Below are 25,958 nucleotides of genomic sequence, written 5' to 3'. Positions count from 1 at the left end.
TGCTCATTGGTATCATGTACTAATTCATTCTTAATTGATAGTAAACAGTGGCCATACCATAAAATTGGTCTCTGTGTAAACTCAGTGGTGTGAATTTCCCCTCACTAGGTGATCTGGCTGCCATCATGGCTGAGTGCCCAAGGTGTCGATGCAGAAGTAAATCCTCAGTACATTCTATGGTGCCACACCTCACTGTACTCTCAGTAGATTTGCATCCAAATTTTCTGGAAAGATTAGAGACTTGTCTTGATGGTGATATTAATTTATTCTGGGTGATTATTTTCTCTCCCAACCACAGTGTTTCTGCTAACACTACCATTATAGACCTATAGAATACCTTTTCTGCATTATCTGTTCCTATTTTGCCCTATGAAACTTCAGCTCTGGACACGTTTTTATAGCGAGTAAAGTACGACAACAAATTCACACCCATTGAATTTACTGTACTCACTCACGCTCCAGAACGAAGAGACAGCTCACTGATGAAGTGATGGAATGGCCCGGTGAATGCTCAGCTTTTGTATCAACTGGGACATAAACTCCTTGCAAATTTAGTATGCTGTCTACTTGATGCAGAATATATCTTAAACCAGTAGCCATTATATATAGCCATCTGTCCTATAGCCGGCATATATAAACTGAAAGGGGGAAAAGTCACTTTAACCATAGGACCAAATCATTTATTATGGAAATGTATGCTTTCTATTCCTTTCTACTTTGGTTTAGTAGGCTCAGTGTTCACAGTGCTCCAGAAGACAATGTTCAAAAGGGAACACAGCTAAGACTGGCCTCTGACAACTTTGGGCTCCTCATGGCACTACACCAGCAGGTGGAAAGGGCTTGCCTCTGACAGCTGTGAGGACTAGGGAAACACTAAAAATGTAAGCCCATAAGCCAAATATTGAAATATTTAAAGGTTATAAATCAAGGTAACAAAATCGTGAGTACAGTGTGTTCTGTCTTTCTATGTTGATAAATATATGTTGTTTCCTCTTTGTCTCTGGTGTCTTATTATGAGTCGTTAGGACCTTTTCTCTGGTCAAACTAAACAGGTCTCTAGGGGTAAAGTCCCTTGATCCATGAACTACTTGTAAACTCCTGTCTTTGCAGTCGCACTTGGTCACTGTCCTCTCAAACTGTTAATAACCTTCATTTCCACATATGGCAAGATGATATGGAACTTTGTATAAGAGAACACAAGAAAAGCTAAAATTTTATGAGGATGCTCTTTTCTTTGTACAGGTAAAATAAAAGAGTGAGCATAAATTGAACAGTAAGTAGAGTAGCTCTATTGTCACACATGATTCTGTTTGGGAACTGCTATGAGCATTAGTCATATCTTCAGCATGACTGCTGCCTAAAGCAGACGAGCTAGCATCTGAGGTAATAAATTGACTAGTAGTCGAGAATAAAAGTAAGAAGGGTATTGGCATGTTGGAGAAAGTAAACCTTGACTTTTAACTACAAACACACAGTATTAGGGTAATGCGAAAGATACTAGGAAAAGTCAAATGGATTCATAATATTTGGGATTGAGAGCTCTGTTGCCAGTGATAATTATGTGAATGATTCTCACCATTTGTAACCTGATAAACAGGTAAGAAAAACTGGTAACACATGAAACTAAGAAAACTAGATTTGTAATCTCCATTATTTTTTCAAAAGAGATGAAGTATAAACTGATTCTCTTCCTGAATTGTAAGCACATTTATTAGGTACTTATTAAATTTTTGAGATGTAAAAGTCTGAATAGGAGATACCTGAATAGAAGAGACAGCCAAAAACTCAAACTTGAATAAACTATTTTCAGTATAAATATCATCTTAAAATGTGATGTGGAAATTACACAAATAAAGTGAACTACCAAGAGATCAGTTGGTTCCCTGCTCTTTTAAGTGCTTTACAATTTTAGAATTTTTTTTTATTAATTTAGTCTCTAAAGTGTAAGTAGAATGCAGAAGGGTTTAGAGAAAGTTGACAAGTAGTTTTTTTTTTTTTTTCCTTGAAATGGGAGGTAGACGGGAAAGAGATTCTAAGAGAAACATGAAGGAGATTTAATTTTTGAGTCTTGGAAACAGAAAGCTATTGGGCAACTTTGTTGAGTTTATATAATAAAAAGTTAATTGAAACACACTAAAAATTATTTATATTGCACACAGTTATAACAAATAAAAGGGGTATTCTTAAATTAGGAGAGGCAAATTTTTACCTAGGTGTAGATAAGAACTTATGACAACTTGAAAGATAAAATGCAGGACATTTCAGCTAAAGGAAGTTATAACCTCTGAATATTCTTAGATTAAGAAGGAAATTTATGTGAATGACAATTTAGATTTTCAAAACCAAGAGATGTCTGTAGATCTCTTTCAGTTTTGATAATTCTATTATTTGGAACACAAGCTTACAGTATTTCCCTCATGTATAAATTTAAATGTCTAGAACTCTGTTTCTGGAAGATTGATCTATTCAATATGAGTCAAAATAATGAATTATTCACAATAAAAGGCAAAGAGCTAGGTCTCTTCTTCTATATCATGAATAATTTGTTAAAACAAATGGTTATAACTAATGTGTTTGAGAAAAATAATCTAACAGCTTTCTCTTTTGAGCAAAGCCAATCTATAAGAGAATGTGGTTTGAGAACATAGTCAACCGGGAAGTTGATTGTAGGCATTTATTTGATGACTTCTAAGTGACCAGACATCATATCCTGGTGTCTCTATACCATGACTATTGCTCAGGGCAATAGTCACAGATAGTTATATACTTCAAACTGTGAGTTTCTATATTCTCTGATTTTTGGTTCTATATTCCTCTTCCTTTTGGTGCACCTAGGGTAAATTTATTTTTAACTTATTCTAACCTTTTTTCCCCGGTACTCTTTCCAAGATAACTAAAGAACAGTCAGTGTTGTCCTATTAGGTTACATATTTATATTTCCTTTCCCCTGTAAACTCATTTTCCTCAAATTCCAAGTACTTATGTAGTAGAAGGTATTGGAGATCCAAAGGGAAAATAAAATTACAGCTTGATGTGTATCACTGATAAGGGATTATGGAGAAAATCTTCTAAGAGACTGAGTGCTTAGAGGACGCCTGCAGACACAGTACTAAAAAGTTATGATTATAGAATTTCTGGAGTGGACCCAGAAAGTAATGAAAATCACATCCCATAAAGTACTTCTTAATTTAAAGTGGGCTTTGTCTTTCTCCTCTTTGTCATTATACGCATACTTTCCTTATTTCCTCTTTCTTTTTAATTTTCATTTTGATGTGTCTATTTTTTCCTTAATTCTTATTCTTTTTTATAATATACTATTCTCTATTTTTTCCATCTCTTCAGCCTTTTAATCCATCTTCTTAGTTATATAATCAGACAGATTTTAATATTTCTAAACACCGAATTATATCCTCTTCATTTTTGTTGAATTATTATTTTATAAACACATAATCTACTATACCTGTTACTATTTTAATTGCAATCTGATTTTCCCATGTTGAAGGCTATCTTTAGTATGTTTAGGTTATAATTTCCACATCATAGAAACCTTTTGCCAATTTTTCACAAAGGCAATATTTTTAGTGTCTCCCTCCCTCATTTTTTTATCCTGAGCGTGTGTTATCAGTTGAGGTTACAAGATAAACAAACAAACAAACAAAATTCCTCTTCTCAATCTGTTTACATGTAAACTAACTATAAAGTAATGTGATCAGTGATGCTTTGGGAAATGAATAAAGTTTTATGAGTAGAATCAGACAGGGAAGGTATGAATCTGCTTAGACTGTAAAGGGGTGGTAGAAAAGGGAGAGTAAACATTATAGCATGTGTTTACTTTGCATTGTGGATTGTACTTCTCTTCCAGAGAAGAGCAGTGGGTGGAGATGGTGGAAGGTCAGTTCAGGAAGAAGAACTAGTATATTTAAAAGCATGTAGTGTGTGGCGCTGTCTGATGCCACATAGGTGCCATATAGGTGATGTCAGATCATGAGATGCAAGAAAGGAAGAAGGGAAAATGAGGTCTAAAAAAAAAAACAGATACTAGAGGGCTTTGAGTGCTCTGTGTAGAGTTTGAGGGTCATCTGGAAGCAAAAAAGGACTCATTAAATGACTAACATTGTGATTCAGTCTGTTTTGAAAGCTACTGGATTTTTGTCGGAACAGCAAAAACAGTTGAAGGAGTAAATACTGATGAGATTTCATAGCAGATCTGGTGAGAACTAATGAAAGTAGGGGCAGTGAGAAGAGAAAGGAGTAGATACAAGGCAGATGCATTAAATGTAAAAAGTGATTGTGACATATTTCACCCATTTAAAGAGTATCCAAAACTGTATCTTTGGTATTGTTCAATATTTAACAGTAAACATTTAATTTTTTTCTATCAGGTTTTTATTGGTAGTAAATCATTACAAATAGAATTGATTCATTCGTCCTATAAGATTCCTCTTTTTCCTTCTCCAGAGAAAATTACTATTCTGAAGTTGTTGGATATCCTTCTTTATACTTGTTTACTTTATTTATTTAATAAGTATTGTTTTTTTAAATCACAAAATTATATCACTTTACATATATTATTTTATAATTTGATATTTTTCATTCAATATTATATTTTTGAGATTTTTTTCATGATGACAAATATATATCTGGTTCTTTTCAGTTTCCTTTCCAATTAATTCATTACATTACATTGTATTAATTTACAGTAATTTACTTTATATGACCTCATTGTGGACATATATGGTATTTCCAGGGACATTAAAGAGGAGGAATTAACTGGGTTTGATGAGAAAAATAATTATCTCACATTCTCAATTTCCTTAGACATGAATTTTTTCCATTTTACAGGTTGGAAAGGGCTCAGAGATTAACTGTATGTTCCCCAAATCACCAAGTTGTTAGGTAGCAGAATATGAAATATTGTTCTTCAAATACTGAAGCCTATACTCATTTCATTATCCTATGCAGCTTCTTTAAAAAAAAATTAAAATAATTTCTAAGAGATTTTGTAAGAGCTAAAATAAAGACAAAGTCAAAGAATAATGCCATCATACACAGTGTATGTTTAATATAATTTCCCAGGAAAAGTCTAGAGTCCCTGTATCTGCACTGAGTTTGGTGATCAACCTCAATATACTTTCATGTGACTTGTTAAGTCCTATACCATTCTTCCAGGCACTGTGGAACTTATAAAGAAATACGATGGGTAGGATTGTCTTATGACCCACTTGAGGAATTAAAGTAAAACACTAGAATCAGATAACTAGTCAGTTGGAGGAATCAGGAGTGATTTCATGAAGGAGATGGAGCTTGAATACAGGCAAATTTATGGAGGCTTCTAAGTAGTTAGGTCATACAGTAGAACAAATTAAACTGGCATTTTATATCATGAGTCCATCCGAAAAACCATCTGTTCCATGTAAGAGTACTTGTCCAAACAAGTAGAGTAAGAACGAATGTTTCAGCATATGCCAACTTTCCCAGGAATACTGAGGTACATTAATTAGTGATAGAAGGTTGTCAGGAGTGAATAATCATGGAGACCAAGGCACCTGTTACCAGTATGTCAATAAATGGCAGTCACCAGCTATAATAGGGGCTTATTTTCCCCCAACAATTTCTGCTGTCACTCTGTCGCATGCTTTTGTTCAGGTTGTATCCTCAAGAAGTCATGAATAAAGGAAAATATAAAACAGAAAACTGGAGAGGTGACCAATCTGGGAGTCAGTAGATTTGGGTTCTAGCATAAGCTCTAATACTAAGTAAATTTATGGTTTTTGTCAAGTTATTTAACATATTTGGGTATTTATTTCCTGATCTATAATGACACGAGATTTTCCTAAATAAGGACTATTGAATTTATAGTAGTTCCCAAAGTTGACCTCATTGATTTCAGTCTCTTTGACTAGATTGAAGACTTCCTTTTAGTCAGTCCTATTCCTACTTTTGGATTCCATTTAAGACAAAATTTTCACTTTCCTGAATTCCCTAGACTCTTGATCTTTCCTTCTTTATTCACATGGTTAGTATCTAACACAAGCAAATACATCCTTGAAAAACTTAGGGGTATTGACACTGAACCCCTAGGCAGTGGAAAATCTGCATATAATTTTTGTCTTCTCCAAAACTTAATGACTAATAGCCTATTGTTCACTGGGAGGCTTACCAATAATATAGTAGATTAACACATATTTTGTACATTGTATGTATTATATACTGTATCCTTAAAATAAAGTAAGCCAGAGAAAGGAAAATTTATTAAGAAATCATAAGGGAAAATACTTTTACAGTACTGTGTTTACATCATCTGTTTACAAGATAAGTCATCAGTCTATCAGTGCCTACATCTTTATGTCTTATGGGATAGAAAACATTGTGGTTGTTACACATATCATTAACACTGGACATCAGAAATGAAAAGATGGGTGTTGGGCATAGCTCAGTGGTAGAGTACATGCTTAGCATGCACAAGGTCCTAGGTTCAGTCCCAGTAACTCCATTAAAAATAATGAGAAGATTAAGTGAAACTGATTATTTAGTTATAACAATTTATGTATTGATAATGTAGAAGCAGCAATATGATTGCCTTATGATAGCTTAGGGTAATCAACACAGTTGTTTCACAGTAGCCTAACCTATACAATACTCAATGAATTGTTATAAAAATTTTATGGCATATAGTTTTATAATCATATTCATAACTTTGTAATGGAAACATGGTAACTTTTTTAAAAAACCCACTTATCTGTGATCATAGACTGATAGGCCGTTTCTCCAGTTGAAGGAGAGGTAGATGCATCCTGTATGGTAAAGTAATTCTTGAAAGCAGAGTTATAAATGAGTAAGAAAACTAACATGTTATTAATTTTATATTAAATATTACCCAGTTTATGCCTATACAAGGATAGGCTGTCCATTTCAATACATTCTTGCACAATGTTCTATACGTATAATTTTTGCATATTTAGTGGAAGAAAAACGCATGTAAGTGGACTCACAAAATTCAAACCCATGTTGCTCAAGGGACAACTGCATATTTTATTCATCCTTTAAGCAAATAAATATTTGTGATTATAAATTTTTGATACACTGGATTGAAGAAGAGATATGTGGTCCTTAACTTTATAGGGCTGGAAGCCTAGTTGGGAAGGAGAAATTGAACAAAATAATAAATTACATTTGTGGTAAGTACTGCTAAGAAATGCAGTGTTCTTTGGGAGCAAATCAATTAAACTTATACAAGACAATTTAATTTCTATCACTAAGAAAATGTGGATATTATAATTATCATAATTATTTATTGAAATATATTTTCTGATGTGAAAGTCCAATGCTCCCTGTTGGTCAATAGTGTTTTATTTTCTTATCATTCATTATGTCTCATGTTTTGAGTGCTATTAGGGCAAGTGAAATGAAGAGAAGTAAACATAACATTTGCTGAATACTTAATACAGCCATATGATTAAGATGCATTTGTTATTAATTACGATTTCATAGATAAATAAACTGAAGATCAAAGAGATTAAGGAACTTGCCCAAAGTAAAGCTGTCAATGAATGAACAACAGTATAAATCTCAGTAATCTAAATCCAAAACATACATTCCTATTGCTAAGCTATGATCTGTATCTAAATAAGAGTAATTACAAGGTAATGTGATAAGCCCTTATACAGAGATTTGTACAAAGTGCTTACCAGTATATTATACATTTCATAGTTTTAAGCTTTTCAGATCATGTGCTAGGTACCCTATAGCAGTGCTTCTCAAATTACCTATGTTGAAGGATAAGATTTGTTTAATTTCTAGTCTTTCATGGACTATTACTTTTTTAAAATACAAAATCAGAAATTTGCTAGAGAAGTTTTTAAATACTCACAAACTCTGTGCATAGTATGATACAAACTGAACGGAGAATTTATGGATCTGCAACTCTGTGTGGACCACTTTTTCATTGCTTTCGGGAGTATAAATATGAATGAGGCAAAATCCTGGCCTTCGTGAAGCTTGGCATCTACTTGGTAAATTAGAACTGCAATCAGTTAACTACAATATGAAAGACAGTAAAATAAATGCTAGTAATAATAAAACAAGACTTCATAGATGTGGCAAACATTTAAGTAATATTGAAGATGAATATAATTCCACAGGTGGAGCCAGATGAAGGTCTATAGGCTTGGAAGCGATCACAGTAGTGGATAATTAGATGTGACTGAGGTCAAATCATATTAGTTTTGAACCAAAAATCAAAAGGTTTGGGTTGAATTCCTGTTACTTCTGTTGAACATGTTGTATCTCATGAGTAATACAGGGCATCAAACCTGGGAGGAAGCAGAGGGTTTTAAATGCAGAGACATGCTGGTGGTAAGAATAGCTCCACATGACAGGTACCACTTTTTCTGTGTGAACACATTTTAGAGGTCATGAGCACATTAGTTAGTTTTTATGCTAATTTAGAAATAGGCTTTCATAATTTTAATCTCTTCTTCTAATTTATTAATATAATTTTCATAATTTACATTTTCTCCTATTATCCTCCTTCAGGTAGCAATGCCTACAAAACCAATGTATGAAGCAAATCACTCTGTGGTGTCAGAGTTTGTGTTCCTGGGACTCACCGATTCCTGGGAAATACAACTTCTCCTCTTTGTGTTCTCCTCCACATTTTACGTGGCAAGCATGATGGGAAACTCCCTCATTATTCTCACTGTGACTTCTGACCCTCGCTTACACTCCCCCATGTACTTTCTGTTGGCCAACCTCTCCTTCACTGACCTGGGAGTTTCTTCTGTCACTTCTCCCAAGATGATTTATGACCTTTTCAGAAAGTGTAAAGTCATCTCCTTCAGTGGCTGCATTACTCAAATCTTCTTCATCCACGTCATTGGTGGTGTGGAGATGGTGCTACTCATCGCCATGGCCTTTGACAGATATGTTGCCATATGCAAGCCTCTCCATTATCTGACCATTTTGAGCCCAAGAATGTGCATCTCCTTTTTAGTGGCTGCCTGGATGATTGGCCTTATCCATTCCATGGTTCAGCTGGCTTTTGTGGTAAACTTACCCTTCTGTGGTCCTAATGTGTTGGACAGCTTCTACTGTGACCTTCCTCGGTTCATCAAACTTGCCTGCATAGACACCTACCAACTGGAGTTCATGGTCACAGCCAACAGTGGATTCATCTCTGTTGGCTCCTTCTTCATTCTGATCATTTCCTACATCGTCATCATTCTCACTGTTCAGAAACACTCTTCATCAGGTTCATCCAAGGCTCTGTCCACACTTTCAGCTCACATCACAGTGGTAGTCTTGTTCTTTGGTCCTTTGATATTTTTCTATATATGGCCATTTCCCTCCACACACCTGGATAAGTTTCTGGCCTTCTTTGATGCAGTTCTCACTCCTTTCCTGAATCCTGTAATTTACACATTTAGGAACCAAGACATGAAGGTGGCAATGAGGAGGGTGTGCAGACAGCTAGTTAGTTATAGAAAGATCTCTTAAGTGATGATTGTATTGTAAGAGCTCCTGTTGATTACTCATGTTCATTATTGATGGTCAAATTCAGAAAGTTTTCTTTGTCCTACTTTGATTTGATTATACACAGTAAAGTTGAATTCAGTCTGTCTTTCACTTAAGAGGGAAAGACATTCACTTCTGAAAATAGAAAAGGAGTTATATATGAAGTATTTATAACCAAAGATTATAGTTATCTTGAGCCTCAATTCCTAAGGAATAATATTTATATGAAGTAATTATTACAAATACAAAACTGGACATACTTCTTTAAGGCCTTCAGAACAGGGAGAATTCTCTCTTTTTACAGAAGCCTGTCTCACAGACAGGAATTCCTATCAGTACCTAATAGGGGTTCTCTAAGGGAGGATTGAACGGTATCTTTGTATTGTATGCTGCAGCTCGCCCACATTCTACTCCTCCTTTGAGTCTCTGCCAGGTCTGTGGGAAAAGGGAAAATTTTTTCGATAGCTCCTACAGAGACTCTTTGAGAATATACAAGTATGAGGTCACACCTCTCTGGGTAGAAGCCACAGGAGCTGTTCTTGGGATACAAAGAACTGGGAAACACAAGGATTTTTCTTTGTGACTAACAGTATGCTACTCAAACCCATTAAATTTTTATTCCTCTTTTCTTCCTATATCTTCCTCTTCATTTTTCTTCAGCTACTTAGGTCTCTGGGCTAGGACAAGATTATTTTCCCTTTCCCTCTCCTTTCTCTTTATCCACACCCCAGTATTCCTTTGTCTTTCCCCACTCCCCTGCATTGCAGCTCTGTCCCCTTCTAACTTCCCTTACTGCTGCCCCTTTAAAAATGTTCTCTTATAGTTATTATAGATTTCTCCCCTACACAGGTTTCAAGTTTTTAGAAGCTGGTTGTTTTGTCACAGGAGCTCTGCTGTGGGGTGTGAGCGAGAGGAGAATAATCAAATGGCAAGGGTAGGGAGGGTCACTTACAGAAGAGGCTCTCACTTTTTCAGCTGTGACCCACAGTAAGGAATAGTGTATACATTGCAGTAATATCACACCTCATCCCCATGAGAAACTTAAACAAAATTTTACATAACTATATTTATTTTTGGAAAAAAGTTTTCTTTATTATTCTCTTCAATTAAAATCTTCTGTTTACAGCTGACTTTGTGAGCTACACCATCGTGCTAGAAAATTACAGAGGATGGTTAGTAACATTTAGAGCTTCTAGTTCAGAGCAGAGGGAATATCCCAAGATACATTCGCTATGTCATTGTAACAGTGAATTTCAAATTCTAGTCTTGCTTTAGTAAAATATTTGCTAGTAAAAAATGTCTAAGTTTCTTTAAATAAATCCATCAAATCTGAGCTAGGCAAATATTGCCAAATGTTTTTTATACACATCATTGTTTTGTTTCACATTCATTGCTTGAAATTTTAATATCTAGCTGTATAGCCTCATAAGCCATTCCACTAATCAAGTCAGTTGCTTTTAAAAGTGTTGAAACATATAAATAGAACAATGAGTTCATATGTGTAAAATTTCATACTTCATTCGCTGTAAAATATATCTCTGGTTAGATGCAACTCAATGTAGATATCATGGTAAGGATAAGACGTTCTATAAATCTGCAAATGACTGGGCTGGCAGACATGTTTAGGGTGTGTTATTCAGAGTTTGATCAGAAAAGTAGAACCACTGTGAGTGATTTAGAATAAAGGAGTTACTGTAGGGAATAGACATTAAGCAGTATAAGTCTATTGCCACTGAAGCTCATGCTGAGTCTGAAGCCTGGAAGGGAAACCAGCTGTCTGGAAGGGAAAATGGGCAGGAAGCGAAGGAGACCAAGGATAACCTAGAACTGTGTGTCTGTCTCTCACTGCTTCCAGTTTTGATGATGCAGGTGACCTGAATAAGCTGATGCTCTTCATGAAGATGCACTTGCACCTGGCCCAGGACTTGGAAGCACTGAGGTGGAAATTCAGTAGGAGCCAGAGGAGCTGCAGGCCCAAGGTGTTGTCCCACAGCGGCAAGGTGAGCCAGCAGCAGGCCTGAGCTGTAACGCACTCGCCCTGTTCTGGTCTTCAGAACCAAAATGGCTACTGCTTCACTTCCTTGTTCCAAACCTCACACAAACTTTAACTGTGGTGAAGCCTAATATGGAAACATACATGGAAGGGATTCTGGAAACATAGTTCTGGTTTAGCTAAGTTGACACAGTGTGAAGCCATGAGAGGAGACAGGAAGGCAAATCCACTGTGAAATGTGCACCTATTCGTGCTGGGATAAATCACTGCCTCTTCCATGATAAGAGAGGTCCAGTGTAATCAATGTGCCACTAGGTAGCTAGCTAATTTCCCCAAGGAACAGTGCCAAATTTGTTTCATCCCCTGGCAGGTTGGGACTTGGTGATGGCAGTACACAGATCAGCTTGGTGGAGAGGGAGTCCGTGGTATTGAGCCAATAGCTTCCACCCCTGTCACCACGGTCACTTTGCACATGTGCCCCCGATCAAGCCCTGGACTGATTATGGTCAGGAGCTGACTGAGATCCAGTAAATGCGTATCTAGTCCACCTGATTATTAAGAGTCTTTTCTAAAATGATTGCCCTTTGATGAACATTTACAAGAAATATCTTCATCAAGTACAAGATTTAATTAACCAATCAAGTAAGCTATTAACACCACTCCAGGTACGCACAGTAACACATTAATATCTAAGGTATCAGGTAAATACATGTATGTCAATAAATTCTGCCTGACTTAGTCTAATAGTTTGTCTTTTTTGGTGTAATATCCTTAGAATTCACACAAACACTTGTTCCCTAGACTCTGGCCCATATTGCCAAGATCCTACAATTCTTTTAGTATAAAACTGTATTTATCACAGCAGTGTTTGTACTTCTCTGTCCAGATTAGGTTGGGACCTAATGCTCTTTAGGGTCCTAGAGCTGCTCCAGATAAAGCCAAAAATGTTTTTACCCAAGGAAAGGCTGGTTCATTCAGACTTGGAAAAAGGTGCTGCTCCACCACCAGGAAGGGTAAGGTGTTGGGAGACCAATGAACTGTGACGTTTAGTTGTATGTGGATGCTAGTGCCTTGCCTTTCACTTGAACTTCATTTTATACAAATGCAACTGATGATTTGAGTAATCAGAGTAACTGTGAGCCATATATGATCAAAGTTTAATGTCTCCCAGACAAGGAATATATAGAGGTAACCCTCAATATGTAAGCCAAACATCACCAGAATCCCATTTTGAGGCATCGTTTCCTGGGACTTCTCTTTGTACAAATACTTATGTTAGGGTCCCACCAGAAAAAAATGTCACATTGAAATGCTATAAATGAGGAAAATCTGAGGTACATTGGGATATGCCGTATTGGAGGAACCAACAAGGAAGGGTAACGTATCCAGGGCTAGTAACAACAGGGAGGCATTACTGTCCCTCAGGCTGAGGGGCGATGGGCGGGAACACCACCATAACCCAGAGAAAGCAGCAGCAGCAACAGGAGAGCACCAGCTACAAGAGCTGAGGGTTTCGCTGGAGGAATGCTGTACTCGCCAAGACAAAGCTCAGAAGGAAGGAAGCTGAAGGAATTAATAGCCTGATTTCACTTTCTTCTTGTCCTCCAAATCCCTGCCATGGCTTCAATAGCTACACCCAAGTAGAAGTCAGCGGGCAAGAGCTACTGGTTGTTCAACCCATAAAGTTCAGTGTTACAGGGCACAGAGCAGAGTGGACAAGATGAAAACTGGATATGAAAAGGCAGTTAAAGAGTAGCCATGAGAACAGTTCAACATTGTCTTATTAATGGACATTTGAGTTTTTTCAAGTGTTTACTTCTACAAGGTAATAACAAATATGTTTACATGTGTTCTTACACACGTGTTCAAGTGCTTCCAAAGTCTATATAATGAGAAGTGGAGTTTCTTGGAAATGGTGTACACGTAGTTTCATATTTAATATGTACTATTAAATAGTCTCATGATCACATGGTAGTCCCACGACCACAGCAGTTTGGTTGGTTAACAGAAGGAATTCATTCAGTTATTTGGTCATATGAGATACTTACCAATTAGGGCAAAGGGTAAATTACATTACTAAATGGACTTAGCATACTGATGCCTTCCTTTCTGCTGGGCTGGTGATCAGTAAGGACTGTGGCTCCAGATCGGAGGAGCACTAGGTGGCGTCATTCTGGGGCTTGGACTCCTTATGGCCCCAGGAGTGCCTGCCTCAGCAACGTCTGATCACTTGGTAATCTCTCTCAGGGTGGAAGGGACCTGTTCTCCATCAGATGAGAGATGATGGAGAATTTGAGTTGTTATTTGCCTTGTTTTTTCAACCTGTGTGTTTCCATTTTTTTTTCAATATATTTGTCTTATTTCCATTGGAAGTAGAATAGAAATTCAATTAGAGATTCAGTGTGAGATTTTCTGTATCCATCTATATACTTTTAATTTCTTGGTATATGTAAGCCTTGATCTATAGCTGAAATTCTAAAACTGAGCCTCGTAGTTTCATGTGTGACTGTTTATGTAATTGAGTTTTTCCCTCATTATATGAGTGTAAGGCATTTTCCTACTTCAAGGATATATTAACAAATTAAATAAAGCCTCTTGGAGGAATTCTGTTAATGTCGCTCTATGGAGATTAAGTTCTGACTAATATTCCCCTAAACGTTTGGGGGAAAAAACAGAATTTCTACTGTTTTATATATGCCATCTTTTCCAGAAAAAAAATTCTCATAGAAATTGACTCAGAGCATTTGTATATGAGAATCCAAATTCAGATTATCAAAATTAATTCTTATACACTAAGATGGGTTTGATAACATTTTTTATAAAATAGCTATAGGTCTTCTTCCTGATCTTGCCGAAGTGGAGTATAAAGTAAGCATTTAAAATTATGTAAAATATAAAATTACTTGTTAATCAATTAGAATTATAATTCTGACTGTTTTGTAGTGAGTCCACTGAAATATAACCTCTAAGATAAATATTATATGATATCACTTGTATGTGAAATATAAAAAAAATTACACAAATGAACTTATTTATAAAACAGAAATAGACTTATAGACATAGAAAACAAATTTATGGTTACCAAAGGAGAAAGGTGGGAAACAGGGGTAATACGTTAGGAGTTTGGGATTAACATGTACACACTACTCTATATAAAACAGATAAACAACAAGGGCCTACTGTATGGCACAGAGAACTACACTGAGTATTTTTAATAAACTATAATGGGAAAGAATCTGAAAGAGAATATATACATATATATGTGTACCATATACACATGCATTCATTCTGTTCTTGACTAAAAATAGTAAATGTTATTCTTTACCATTTGTGTAATATTTCTAGTTTATTACTAGTGTAGAATTCTAGAGATTCTTTCCCTCACAAGAATAACTTTTTGTGCCTTATAGTGACTTTACATACTTTGTTAAGTTAAAAATATAGTTAATTGCCTATGAAAGACCTAAAATACCTTCTTCTATTTATTTTAAATATATTTTCACTCTTATAATGGATAGCTATCCTACAATCATTTTTGTTTTCAGATACCAATGCTATGCTACTGTTGTGGGTTGATTTGTATCCACCAAACAGACATGATGAAATCCTAAGCCTCAATATCTGTGAATGTGACCATATTTGGAAATAGGGTGTTTGAAGATGTTGTCAAGTTAAGATGAATTTATCCTGAGTTAGGATAGATTGGGAAATACTTCTCCCTGTTCTGAAGGCATTAAAGAAATCATACCTCTTATATATTTATAAGAATTACTTCTTATAAATATTATTCCTTAGGAATTGAGCCTCAAGATTTCTATAAAGTATGATTATAAATACTTTATAGGTAAGTCTCTCTTTTCAAAAGTAAATGTTCCTAAGTGAAAGACAAAATGGATTCAGTTTCTTTGTGTAATCAAATCAAGGGAGGACAAACAAGAGCTCTTCTCTGAATTTTACCGTCAACAGTAAGCATCAGTAATCAATAAAAGCTCTTACAATACAATCATCACTTACAAGATCTTTCAGTAACTCAGTAACTGTCTGCATACCCTCTTCATTGCCACCTTCATTTCTTGATTCCTGAATGTGTAAATAACAGGATTCAGGAAAGGAGTGAGAACTGCATCAAAAATGACCAGAAATTTATCCAGGTGTGTGGAGGGAAATGGCCATGTATAGAAAAATATCAAAGGGCCAAAGAACAAGACTACCACTGTGATGTGAGCTGAAAGTGTGGACAGAGCCTTGGATGAACCTGATGAAGAGTGTTTCTGAACAGTGAGAATGATGACGATGTAGGAAACGATCAGAATGAAGAAGGAGCCAACAGAGATGAATCCACTGTTGGCTGTGACCATGAACTCCAGTTGGTAGGTGTCTATGCAGGCAAGTTTGATGAACCGAGGAAGGTCACAGTAGAAGCTGTCCAACACATTAGGACCACAGAAGGGTAAGTTTACCACAAAAGCCAGCTGAACCATGGAATGGATAAGGCCAATCATCCAGGCAGCCACTAAAAAGGAGATGCACATTCTTGGGCTCAAAATGGTCAGATAATGGAGAGGCTTGCATATGGCAACATATCTGTCAAAGGCCATGGCGATGAGTAGCACCATCTCCACACCACCAATGACGTGGATGAAGAAGATTTGAGTAATGCAGCCACTGAAGGAGATGACTTTACACTTTCTGAAAAGGTCATAAATCATCTTGGGAGAAGTGACAGAAGAAACTCCCAGGTCAATGAAGGAGAGGTTGGCCAACAGAAAGTACATGGGGGAGTGTAAGCGAGGGTCAGAAGTCACAGTGAGAATAATGAGGGAGTTTCCCATCATGCTTGCCACGTAAAATGTGGAGGAGAACACAAAGAGGAGAAGTTGTATTTCCCAGGAATCGGTGAGTCCCAGGAACACAAACTCTGACACCACAGAGTGATTTGCTTCATACATTGGTTTTGTAAGCATTGCTACCTGAAGGAGGATAATAGGAGAAAATTTAGATTATAATAATTATATTAATAAATTAGAAGAGAGGTCAAAGTTATGAACACCTTTTTCTCCTCTAGCATTAAAACTACCTCACAGTCTTTGCAATGTGATTACACAGAAAAATTCATGACAGTCATGTGGAGCTATTCTCCACCACCAAGTTGTCTCTCTGTTTAATACCCTCTGCTTCACAAATATTTATTGTTAACTACTGAATAATATCAATCATACAGTTTGGGGTATTTTTTTAATGGGTGAAATATGTCACAATTTCCTTTTTAATTTGATGCATCTGCCTTGTATCTCCTCCTTTCTCTTCTCATTGCCCCTGCTTTCATCTGTTTTCACCAGATCTACTGTGAAACCTCATCAGAATCCTCTCCTACAACTGTTTTTGCTGTTCCAACGAAAAATCCAGCCGCTTTCAAAAGAGATCAAATCATAGTGTTAATGGTTTGAGTCTTTTTTTGCTTCCAGATGACCCTCAAACTCCCCAAAGAGCAATCAAAACCCTCTGGTATGTGTTTTTTGGTTTTTTTTTTTAACTTCATTTCCTATCTCATTTTCCCTTCTTCCTTTCTTGCACCTCATGATCCAACATCATTATCCTATATTATCTATCTTATCTTATATATATACATATCTGTATATTATCTGACAGTGCCACACACTACATGCCTTTAAATATACTAGTTCTTCTTCCAGAACTGACCTTCCACCATCTCCACCTATGTTCTTCTCTGGAAGAGAAGTACAATCCACACCTCAAAGTAAACACATGCTATCATGTTTAAACTCCCTTTTCTACCCCCTCTTCACTGTCTAAGCAGATTCATACCTTCCCTGTCTATGTTCCTAGTTATAGCACTTCATTCATTCCCCAAAGCATCACTGATCACATTACTTTGTAGTTAGTTTACATGTAAATGGGTTGAGAAGAGGAATTGTGTTTATCCTTTTTTGTAACCTTAACTGTTAACACATGCTTAGAATAGAAAAGGAGGGAAGGAGATACTAAAAATATTGCCTCTGTGAACAGTTGGCTAAAGGTTTCAATAGTGTGAAAATTATGACCTAAACATAAAGAAGGGATTGTTCAAATGGGAATATTAGAATGCAATTGAAAGAGTAGTAGATAAAGCAGATAATGAATTTATAATATCATAATTCAGCAAAGATAGAAGAGTATAAAATTGGATGTTTAAAGACATTAAAATATTCCTGATTATATAACTGGGAAGATGCATAAAAAGACTGGGAAGAGTTCTGAAGAGAGAGAAAAAATTAGAGACTATATTATAAAAGTGAAGAAGAATTAAGGAAAAAAATACATCAAAATTGAAACTAAAAAGAAAGAATAAATAGGGAAGCATGTGTATAAAGACAAAGAGGAGAAAGACAAGGCCAACTTTAAATTGAGAAGTAATTTATAGGATGTGATATTCATTACTTTCTGAGTCCAATCTTCAGAAATTTTATCTTAAACAAATTTTAATACTGTGTCTGCAGGTGTCTTTTAAGTGCTTAGTCTCTTGGAAGATTTCTCCAAAAACCTTATCAGTTGCACACATCAACTTGTAATTTTATTTGCCCTTTGGGTCTCAAATGCCTTCTACTACATAAAAGCTAGGTAGTTGAGGAAAATGAGTTTAAAGGGGAAGGAACTATAAATATGAAACCTAATAGGACAACACTGACTGTTCTTTAGTTATCCTGGAATGAGTACTAGGGGGGAAAAAGGTTAGAAGAAGTCAAAAGTAAATTTTCCCTATATGTATTTAAAGGAAGAGAAATACCCAATTAAATATCAGAGAATATAGAACTCACAGTATGAAGTATATAACTACCCATGACTATAGTTGGGGATAGACTTCTAGATGGAGACACTAGGATCTGATGTAAATTCATCTAGAAGTCAGCAAATAACTACAATCAGCCTCCTAGTTGAAAATGTTCTGAAACCACATTCTATTATAGATGGTTTTATTCAGAAGAGAAACTTGTTAGATCGATTTTTATTTAACACATTAGTTATAACCATTTCTTTTAACTAATTAAATATTCATGATGTTAAAAAAAAAAAGGCTTTAACTCTTTGCCATTTATTGTGACTCATCCATTTTCTTGACACATAAAGAACTGATTAATCTTCCAGAAACATATTCCCAGATATTTAACTTTATAGATGAGGGAAATACTGGTAGCTGGGGTTCCAAATAATAGAATTATCAAACTGAAAGTAGCCTACAGACATTTCTTGGTTTCAAAAATCTAAACTGTCATTCATATAAATTTCCTTCTCAGTCTAAAACTGTTGAGAGGTTGTAACTTCCCCCACTAGAAATGCCCTTCATTTTATCTTTCTAGTTGTCATAACTTCTCCATGTCTAAGTAAAAATCTGCCTCCCCTAATTTAGACCATTTCTTTTAGTTGTTATAACTGTGTGCAATATAAACAATTTTCAGTATCCTTTTCAATTAACTTTTTATTCACACCCTTGGCTCTCTGTTTCCAAGACTCAAAAACTAAATCTCTTTTCCATTTCCTTTTAGAATCTCTTTCTCACCTACCTCCCACCTTCAAAAAGTTCACATTTGTCAACTTTCTCCAAATCTTTCTGCATTCTGTTTACAGTTTAGAGAAAAAATTAACAAAAAAAAATTATAAAATGTAAAAGACCATAAGAGAGCAGGAGAGCCAATTACATCTCTTGGTAAATTTCATCTTGTTTGTATACTTTTCACATCATATTTTAAAGATGACATTTACATTGAAAATAATTTTCTCAGCTTTTGTACTTTGGGTGTCTCTTCTACTCGGGTATTGATTAGACTCTTTTCCATCTTGAAATTTTATAAGTACCAAATAAATTTGCTTCCCTTTTCACAGAAGAGAATCAGCTTATTTTATTTCTTTTGAAAAATTAATAGAGGTTACAAGAACCCTTGTATTCTTTGTTTCATGTGTCACTAATTTTTCTTACCTGCTCATCAAACTGCAGAGGGTGAGAAGCATTCATTTAATCATCACTGACAACAGACCTCTGAACCCGAAATATTATGAATCCATTTGACTTTTCATAGTATCTTTCACATTACCCTAATAATCTGTGATTCTAGTTAAAAGCCAAGATCAGTTTACCTTCTCCAACATGTCTATGCCCTTTTTCACAGTTATTCTCCAGTGTTGGTCAATTTGTTATCCCAGATGTTAGCTAACCTGCTCTAGGATAACACTTATGCACTAGAAGGTATGACTCACATCTATAGCACTTCCAAAACAGAATCATGTCTGACACTCGAGATACTTTCCCTATTGTTAAGTTAATTCTCATTCTTCTATTTTACCTGTGCAAAAAGAGCCTCTTCATAGAGTCTTGGATTTTCTTGTGCTCTCTAACACAAAGTGCCATAAAATCTTGTCATATGTGGAAATGAAGGTTATTAACAGTTCTAGAGGACAGTGACCAAGTGATATTGCAAAGACCGGAGTTTAGAAGGAGTTTATTGATCAAGGGACTTTATCCATAGGGACTTTTTTGCTTTGACTAGAACAAAGGTCCTGAGACTCATAATTAGACACTAGAGAAGAAGAGGAAACAACATATGTTTATCAACATAGAAAGATAGAACATACTGTACTCAAGATTATGTTACCTTGATTTATAACTTTAAAATTTTTCAATACATGGCTATGGACTTCTATTTTCACTCTTGCCCTAGTTCCCACAGTTGTCAGAGGCAAGCTCTTTTCCATCTGTTTGTTCAGTGCCATGAGGAGCCCAAAGTTGTCAAGGGCCAGTTTTAGCTGTGTTCCCTTTGGAACATTCTACCCTGGGGCACTAGGATCTCTGAACTGACTAAATCAAAGTTCACAAGAATAAAAAGCATAAATTTCCGTAATAAATAATTTGCTCCTATTTTTAAAGTGAACTTTTCTACTTTGGGTTAATATATGCTGGCTATAGGACAGATGACAATATAGTGGCCATGGGTTTAACATCCTAAACTTGCAAGGTGTTCATTCACCTCCCAGTTTGGTACAAAATCTGACCATTCATCAGGCCATTCCATTGCTCCATCAGTGAGATGTTTCTGGCTTATTGAGCATGAGTAAGTCTAGTGAATTCCCTGGGTTTAAGCCCTGTAACATTTCATTTTTTTTTTAAAAATGCATCCAGAGCCAAGATTGCACAGGACATCATAGGAACAGATAGTGCAGAAAAGGTGTTCTGTAAATACATAAATGGAAGTGCTAGCAGAAGTTCCATGGTTGGGAAAGAAAAATCAGTGCCCAGAATAAATTTACATCACTATGAAGACAAGTCTCTAGTTCTTCCAGAAAACTTGCACGGTGAATCTACTGAGAGTGTGGTGAGGTGTGGCACCATAGAGTGTACTGAGGATTTACTTCTGCATTGATAGCTTGGGCTATTGGCCATGATAATAGCCAGGTCACCTACAGTGAGGGGAAAGCACATTGCATGTCAATGCACAGACTTCAACTATGCTTCAATGGCCACCCTTTAGAACTAATTAAGAAGAAGAGGTATATGGTATCAATGAAGCTGTATTATCTAAGGAAAAGAGGCTGATTTATATCAAAGTCAAGTCCTCTTGTTCCTGTATAGTGAATAATCTCCAGTAGACTTGTACATGAGCATTCTTTATGACCTCTCTGAAAAGTCCATCCATACATTTCTCCCTAGATGCTATCTCAAGAAATTTATACACTTTCTCCTTCTCAGGTTTTAAAGAAACACACCAACCATTAGCCCTGTTCACAACTTAGTAAGATCTGTAACACAGGCCATCTTTCCTTCCAAGGGAAGGATACAACTAAAGGTATTCCCTGCCTGGGGGAAGAGCAAAATGGCAGCATAGGAAGACCCTGAGCTCATCTCCTCCCATAGGCACACTGAATGTATACCTACATAAAGAGCAGTTATTCCTGAAGAAGATCTAATGCTGATTGAACAGCTGCACAGAGACAGCCTACATAAACATGGGTAGGAAGGATGGAACACACTACCCATGCGAACCCCACAACCATTATGGCAACCTGTAGTAGGGAGGGATATAACTGAGGGGCAGAATACAGACTCACTCACTGTGAGATACAGTGAAAAAGATAGCAATTTACAGGGCACCTAGACTATATGGGGGGAAAATCCATTTAGTAACCATAGATCATCCATCAAACAAGCAGGGAACTTCTGGAGCCCTCTTGGAGGGAAGAGGTGTAAACAAGCCCCATTTTGACCCCCTGGGAATTGCCCCGGTCTATACCTCTTTAAGCTTCAGTTGGTCCTTCTAAGGTGGCCTTACATGAAGCACTCCCAAGCACTGCCACCAGCCCAGATGTTCATGCTCCAGGCAGCCTGCTAAAGCCCTAAGGCACAAGCAGTCTACTCAGAGGATGCTGCCACATAAGGCCACTCTTTCAAGACCAAGAGAGTTAGCTGTTTCACCTAATTCATAGAAAAAAGAACTGTTAGTCAAACAAAATGAGAAGACAGAGGAGTAAATTCCAAAAAAAAGAAATAAATAAAACTCCAGGGTAAAACCTTAATGAAATGGAGCTAAGTAATTTATTTAATGAAGATTTCAAAGAAAATACCATAAGGATGTTGATCAAATTTGAGAGAAGAAAGGAGGAAGTCAGTGAGAACTTGAACAAAAACTTAGAAAATATAAAAGAACCAATCACAACTGAAGAATTCAGTAACCAATAAAGAAATAACTAGAGGGAATCAACAAAAGACCAGATGATACAGAACAGATAAGCAATCTGTACGGTGGAATAATGGAAGTCACCCAATCAGAAAAGAGAAAATGAAGAAAGAATATTTTTAATGATGAGAGTTTAAAGAACTTGGACAACATCAAAGGAAGTGACATTCACATTATGGGGGTTCGTGAAGGAGAAGGGAAAGAAAAGACAGAGAACTCCTTTGAATAAATAATGGCTGAAAACCTCCCTAACCTGGGAAAGGAAACATACCAGGTAGAGAAAACATAGAGCCTCATACAAGACAAACCCAAAGAGAGCCACACTAAGACAGATATAATAAAAATGGCAAAACTTAAAGATAGAATGTTAAAGGCAGCAAGAAGGAAACAACTAATCACATACAAGGAAAAAGGCCAGAATGAAATGGTAGTATATATTTAAAGTTCTGAGAAGAAAAAAAAAAACTCGCAGTTTGGTGAAGCCACTGTGGAAAACAGTATATCCTCAAAAGTCTAGGAATAGACTTGCCATATGACCCAGTCATCCTGCTCCTGGTTCTATATCCAGAAGGAACCCTGCTTCAAAATGACACCTGCACCCCAGTGTTCATAGCAGCAATATTTACAATAGCCAAGACATGGAAACAGCCTAAATGTCCATCAACAGATGACTGGATAAAGAAGATGTGATATATTTATACGATGGAATACTATTCAGCTATAAAAACCGACAACATAATGCCATTTGCAGCAACATGGGTGTTCCTGGAGAATGTCATTCTAAGTGAAGTAAGCCAGAAAGAGAAAGAAAAATACCATATGAGATCGCTCCATATTTGGAATCTAAAAATGAACATAAATACAAAACAGAAACAGACTCATAGACATAGAATACAAACTTGTGGTTGCCAAGGGGGTGAGGGGTGGGAAGGGACAGACTGGGAGTTCAAAATTTGTAGATACTGACAGGCATATGTAGAATAAATAAACAAGATTATACTGTGTAGCACAGGGAAATATATACAAGATCTGTTGGTAGCTCACAGCAAAAAAAAAAATGTGACAATGAATATATGTTCGTGTATAACTGCAAAATTGTGCTCTACACTGGAATTTGACACAGTGTTGTAAAATGACTATAACTCAATTAAAAAATGTTTGAACAAGAAAAAAAACTTACAGAACACCCTTTGACATAAACCTTAGCAATTGTACTACTGTCCAAAACTTCTTTCTCTGCCACATCCTGCTTGATTCCCTAACTCCAAGCAGAATTGATCCAATAGTACTGCCTGGCAAACTTCCTGTGTAGTGATCTTCACCTCAGAATCTGCTCCTCCAGGAACTCAACCTTTGACACAATTTTTCTGATCTTTCTCATATTATTATCAGAGAGGTTGAAAAAAGCTTGAAGGTTTTGGTATCATATGGAATATTACATACTACATCAGTCCATTTCTCTAATGACATTGTGCTAATTAGAATTTGTGAACTTGAAGTCATGAGTATCCTAGATGACTTAGTAAGACAGATGTGTCCTACTAGATGAAATGAATCTATCAAAATTTCAGGCACCTTCCACATCAGGGACATCCCCATGTGGTCAGGAGCATGTCATGATATTTCTCCTAAGGTAAGCTATACATGGCAAAGCCCACCAAAGAAAGAGACCCAGTTCTTGGTGAATTTCTTTGTATTTCAGAGGCAACATATGCCACAGTTGAGTGTGTTGCTCCAGTCTATTTATTAGGTAGTTCATAAAGCTGCCAGTTTTGAATTGTGACTGGGGCAAGGAAAAGCTCTGTAGACATTCTGAAAGGCAAAAGTAGCCTATATAAACAGGATAATCAGACTCTCTTGTTCTCCTCTTTCATCACCTCTCTCTTTCCCTCGGGAGTATTTGTCTATAACCAATTAACAGTGGAGGAGAAAACATGGCTTTGGTTTATAAATGGATACATCACATGTTAATGCTGGTACTACCTGGAAGTGAATGGCCCCTGATTCCATCCCCAGTAAGAAATTTCCCTGAAGAGCATGGTGAAGGAAAACCCTTCTAATGGAAAGAACTTCAGGGAATACATTCATCCATTCATTCATTCATTCATTCATTTAAAACTAAGTTATACTTGACATACAATATTGTATTAGTTTCAGGTGCACAACATAGTGATTCAATATTTTTATACATTATGAAATAATCACCACAGTAAGTCCAGTTACCATCTGTTATCATACAAAGTTGTTACAATATTATTACACATATTCCCTATTTGTACATTACATCCTAGTGACAATTTTATAGTTTCTTGAGATGGAGTCTAGGGAGAGGTATGTGGTTAGACTTTTCACAAAAGGCAAAGAGAATGCACATGTAAAAGTCTACTAGAGATTACTCACTATACAAGAACAAGATGATTTGCCTCTGTGATGTAAATAAGCCCTTTTCCCAGTTATCTTCATATTGTTTCATTGGTATCATGTACTAATTCATTCTTAATTGATACTAAACAGTGGCCATAGCGCATAATTGGTCTCTGCGTAGATTCAGTGATGTGAATTTCCCCTCACTAGGTGATCTGGCTACCATCGTGGCTGAGTGCCCAAGCTGTCGATGCAGAAGTAAATCCTCAATACATTCTATGGTGCCACACCTCACTGTACTCTCAGTAGACTCACTGTCCAAGTGTTCTGGAGGGTTAGAGACTTGTGTTTATAGTGATATAAATGTATTCTTGGTACTGACTTTTCTTTCCCAAGCATGGTGCTTCTGCTAACACTACTATTTATGGACTTACACCTTTTCTGACTTATCTGTTCCATGCAACTTTGGCTCTGGACACATTTTTATACAAAATGAAGTGTGACAATAGGCTCACACCCATAAAATTCACTATACTTATTCATGCTCCATAGCCCAGAAAAAAAAAATCAATGATTGAGTGATGGAATGACCTGGTGAATGCTCAGCTTTGTACCAACTGGGAGGTGAACAAACACCTTGCATGATTAGGATGCTGCCTATTTGATGTACATAACTTAAACCAGTGACCAATATATATTGCCATCTGTTCTATAGTCAGCATATGTGAACCCAAGGTAGAAAAGTTCACTTTAAAAACAGGACCAAATTATTTACTATGGAAATTTATGCTTTTTATTTTTGTGAACTTTGGTTTAGTTAGTTCAGAGGTTCTAGTGCCCCAGGAAAGAATGTTTCCAATGGGAACACAGCTAAGACTGGCCTCTGACAACTTTGGGCTCCTCATGGTACTGAACAAGCAGATGGAAAAGAGCTTGCCTCTGACAATTGTGGGCACTAGGGCAAGAGTGAAAATAGAAGTCCATAGGCATGTATTGAAAAATTTTTAAATTATAAATCAAGGTAATATAATCTTGAGTACAGGGTGTTCTATCTTTCCATGTTGATAAACATATGTTGCTGCTGCTTCTTCTCTAGTGTCTTATTATGAATCTTTAGGACCTTTGTTCTAGTCAAACCAAATAGGTCCCTATGGGTAAAGTCCCTTGATCAATAAACTCCTTCTAAACTCCAGTCTTTGCAATATCACTTGGTCACTGTCCTCTAGAACTGTTTATTAGCTTTATTTCCACAATAGCAAGATGTTATAGCACTTTTTGTTAGAGGACACAGGAAAATCCAAGACTTTATGAAAATCTCTTTTTCTTTGTACAGGTAAAATGAAAGAATGAAGGTAAATATAACAATA

The 25,958-nt window shown here is 36.3% G+C and overlaps 2 protein-coding genes across 2 annotated transcripts; one reads left to right on the top strand and one right to left on the bottom strand.

Moving 5' to 3' along the window:
• Nucleotides 1-8,541: 8,541 nt before the first annotated feature.
• On the top strand, nt 8,542-9,495 carry LOC105090020 (olfactory receptor 4F3/4F16/4F29). The gene has a single exon (XM_010981212.3). The coding sequence runs from the start codon at nt 8,542-8,544 to the stop codon at nt 9,493-9,495; it is 954 nt and encodes a 317-aa protein (XP_010979514.3).
• A 6,033-nt stretch (nt 9,496-15,528) lies between these two features.
• Nucleotides 15,529-16,477, bottom strand: LOC105089969 (olfactory receptor 4F3/4F16/4F29). Its single transcript, XM_010981150.2, has one exon. The coding sequence runs from the start codon at nt 16,468-16,470 to the stop codon at nt 15,529-15,531; it is 942 nt and encodes a 313-aa protein (XP_010979452.2). The 5' UTR covers nt 16,471-16,477.
• Nucleotides 16,478-25,958: the final 9,481 nt, after the last annotated feature.

This window comes from Camelus dromedarius, chromosome 5 (assembly GCF_036321535.1).
Source record: "Camelus dromedarius isolate mCamDro1 chromosome 5, mCamDro1.pat, whole genome shotgun sequence".
Taxonomy (NCBI): Eukaryota; Metazoa; Chordata; class Mammalia; order Artiodactyla; family Camelidae; genus Camelus; species Camelus dromedarius.
This window is presented reverse-complemented; position numbering and strand designations above follow the sequence as displayed.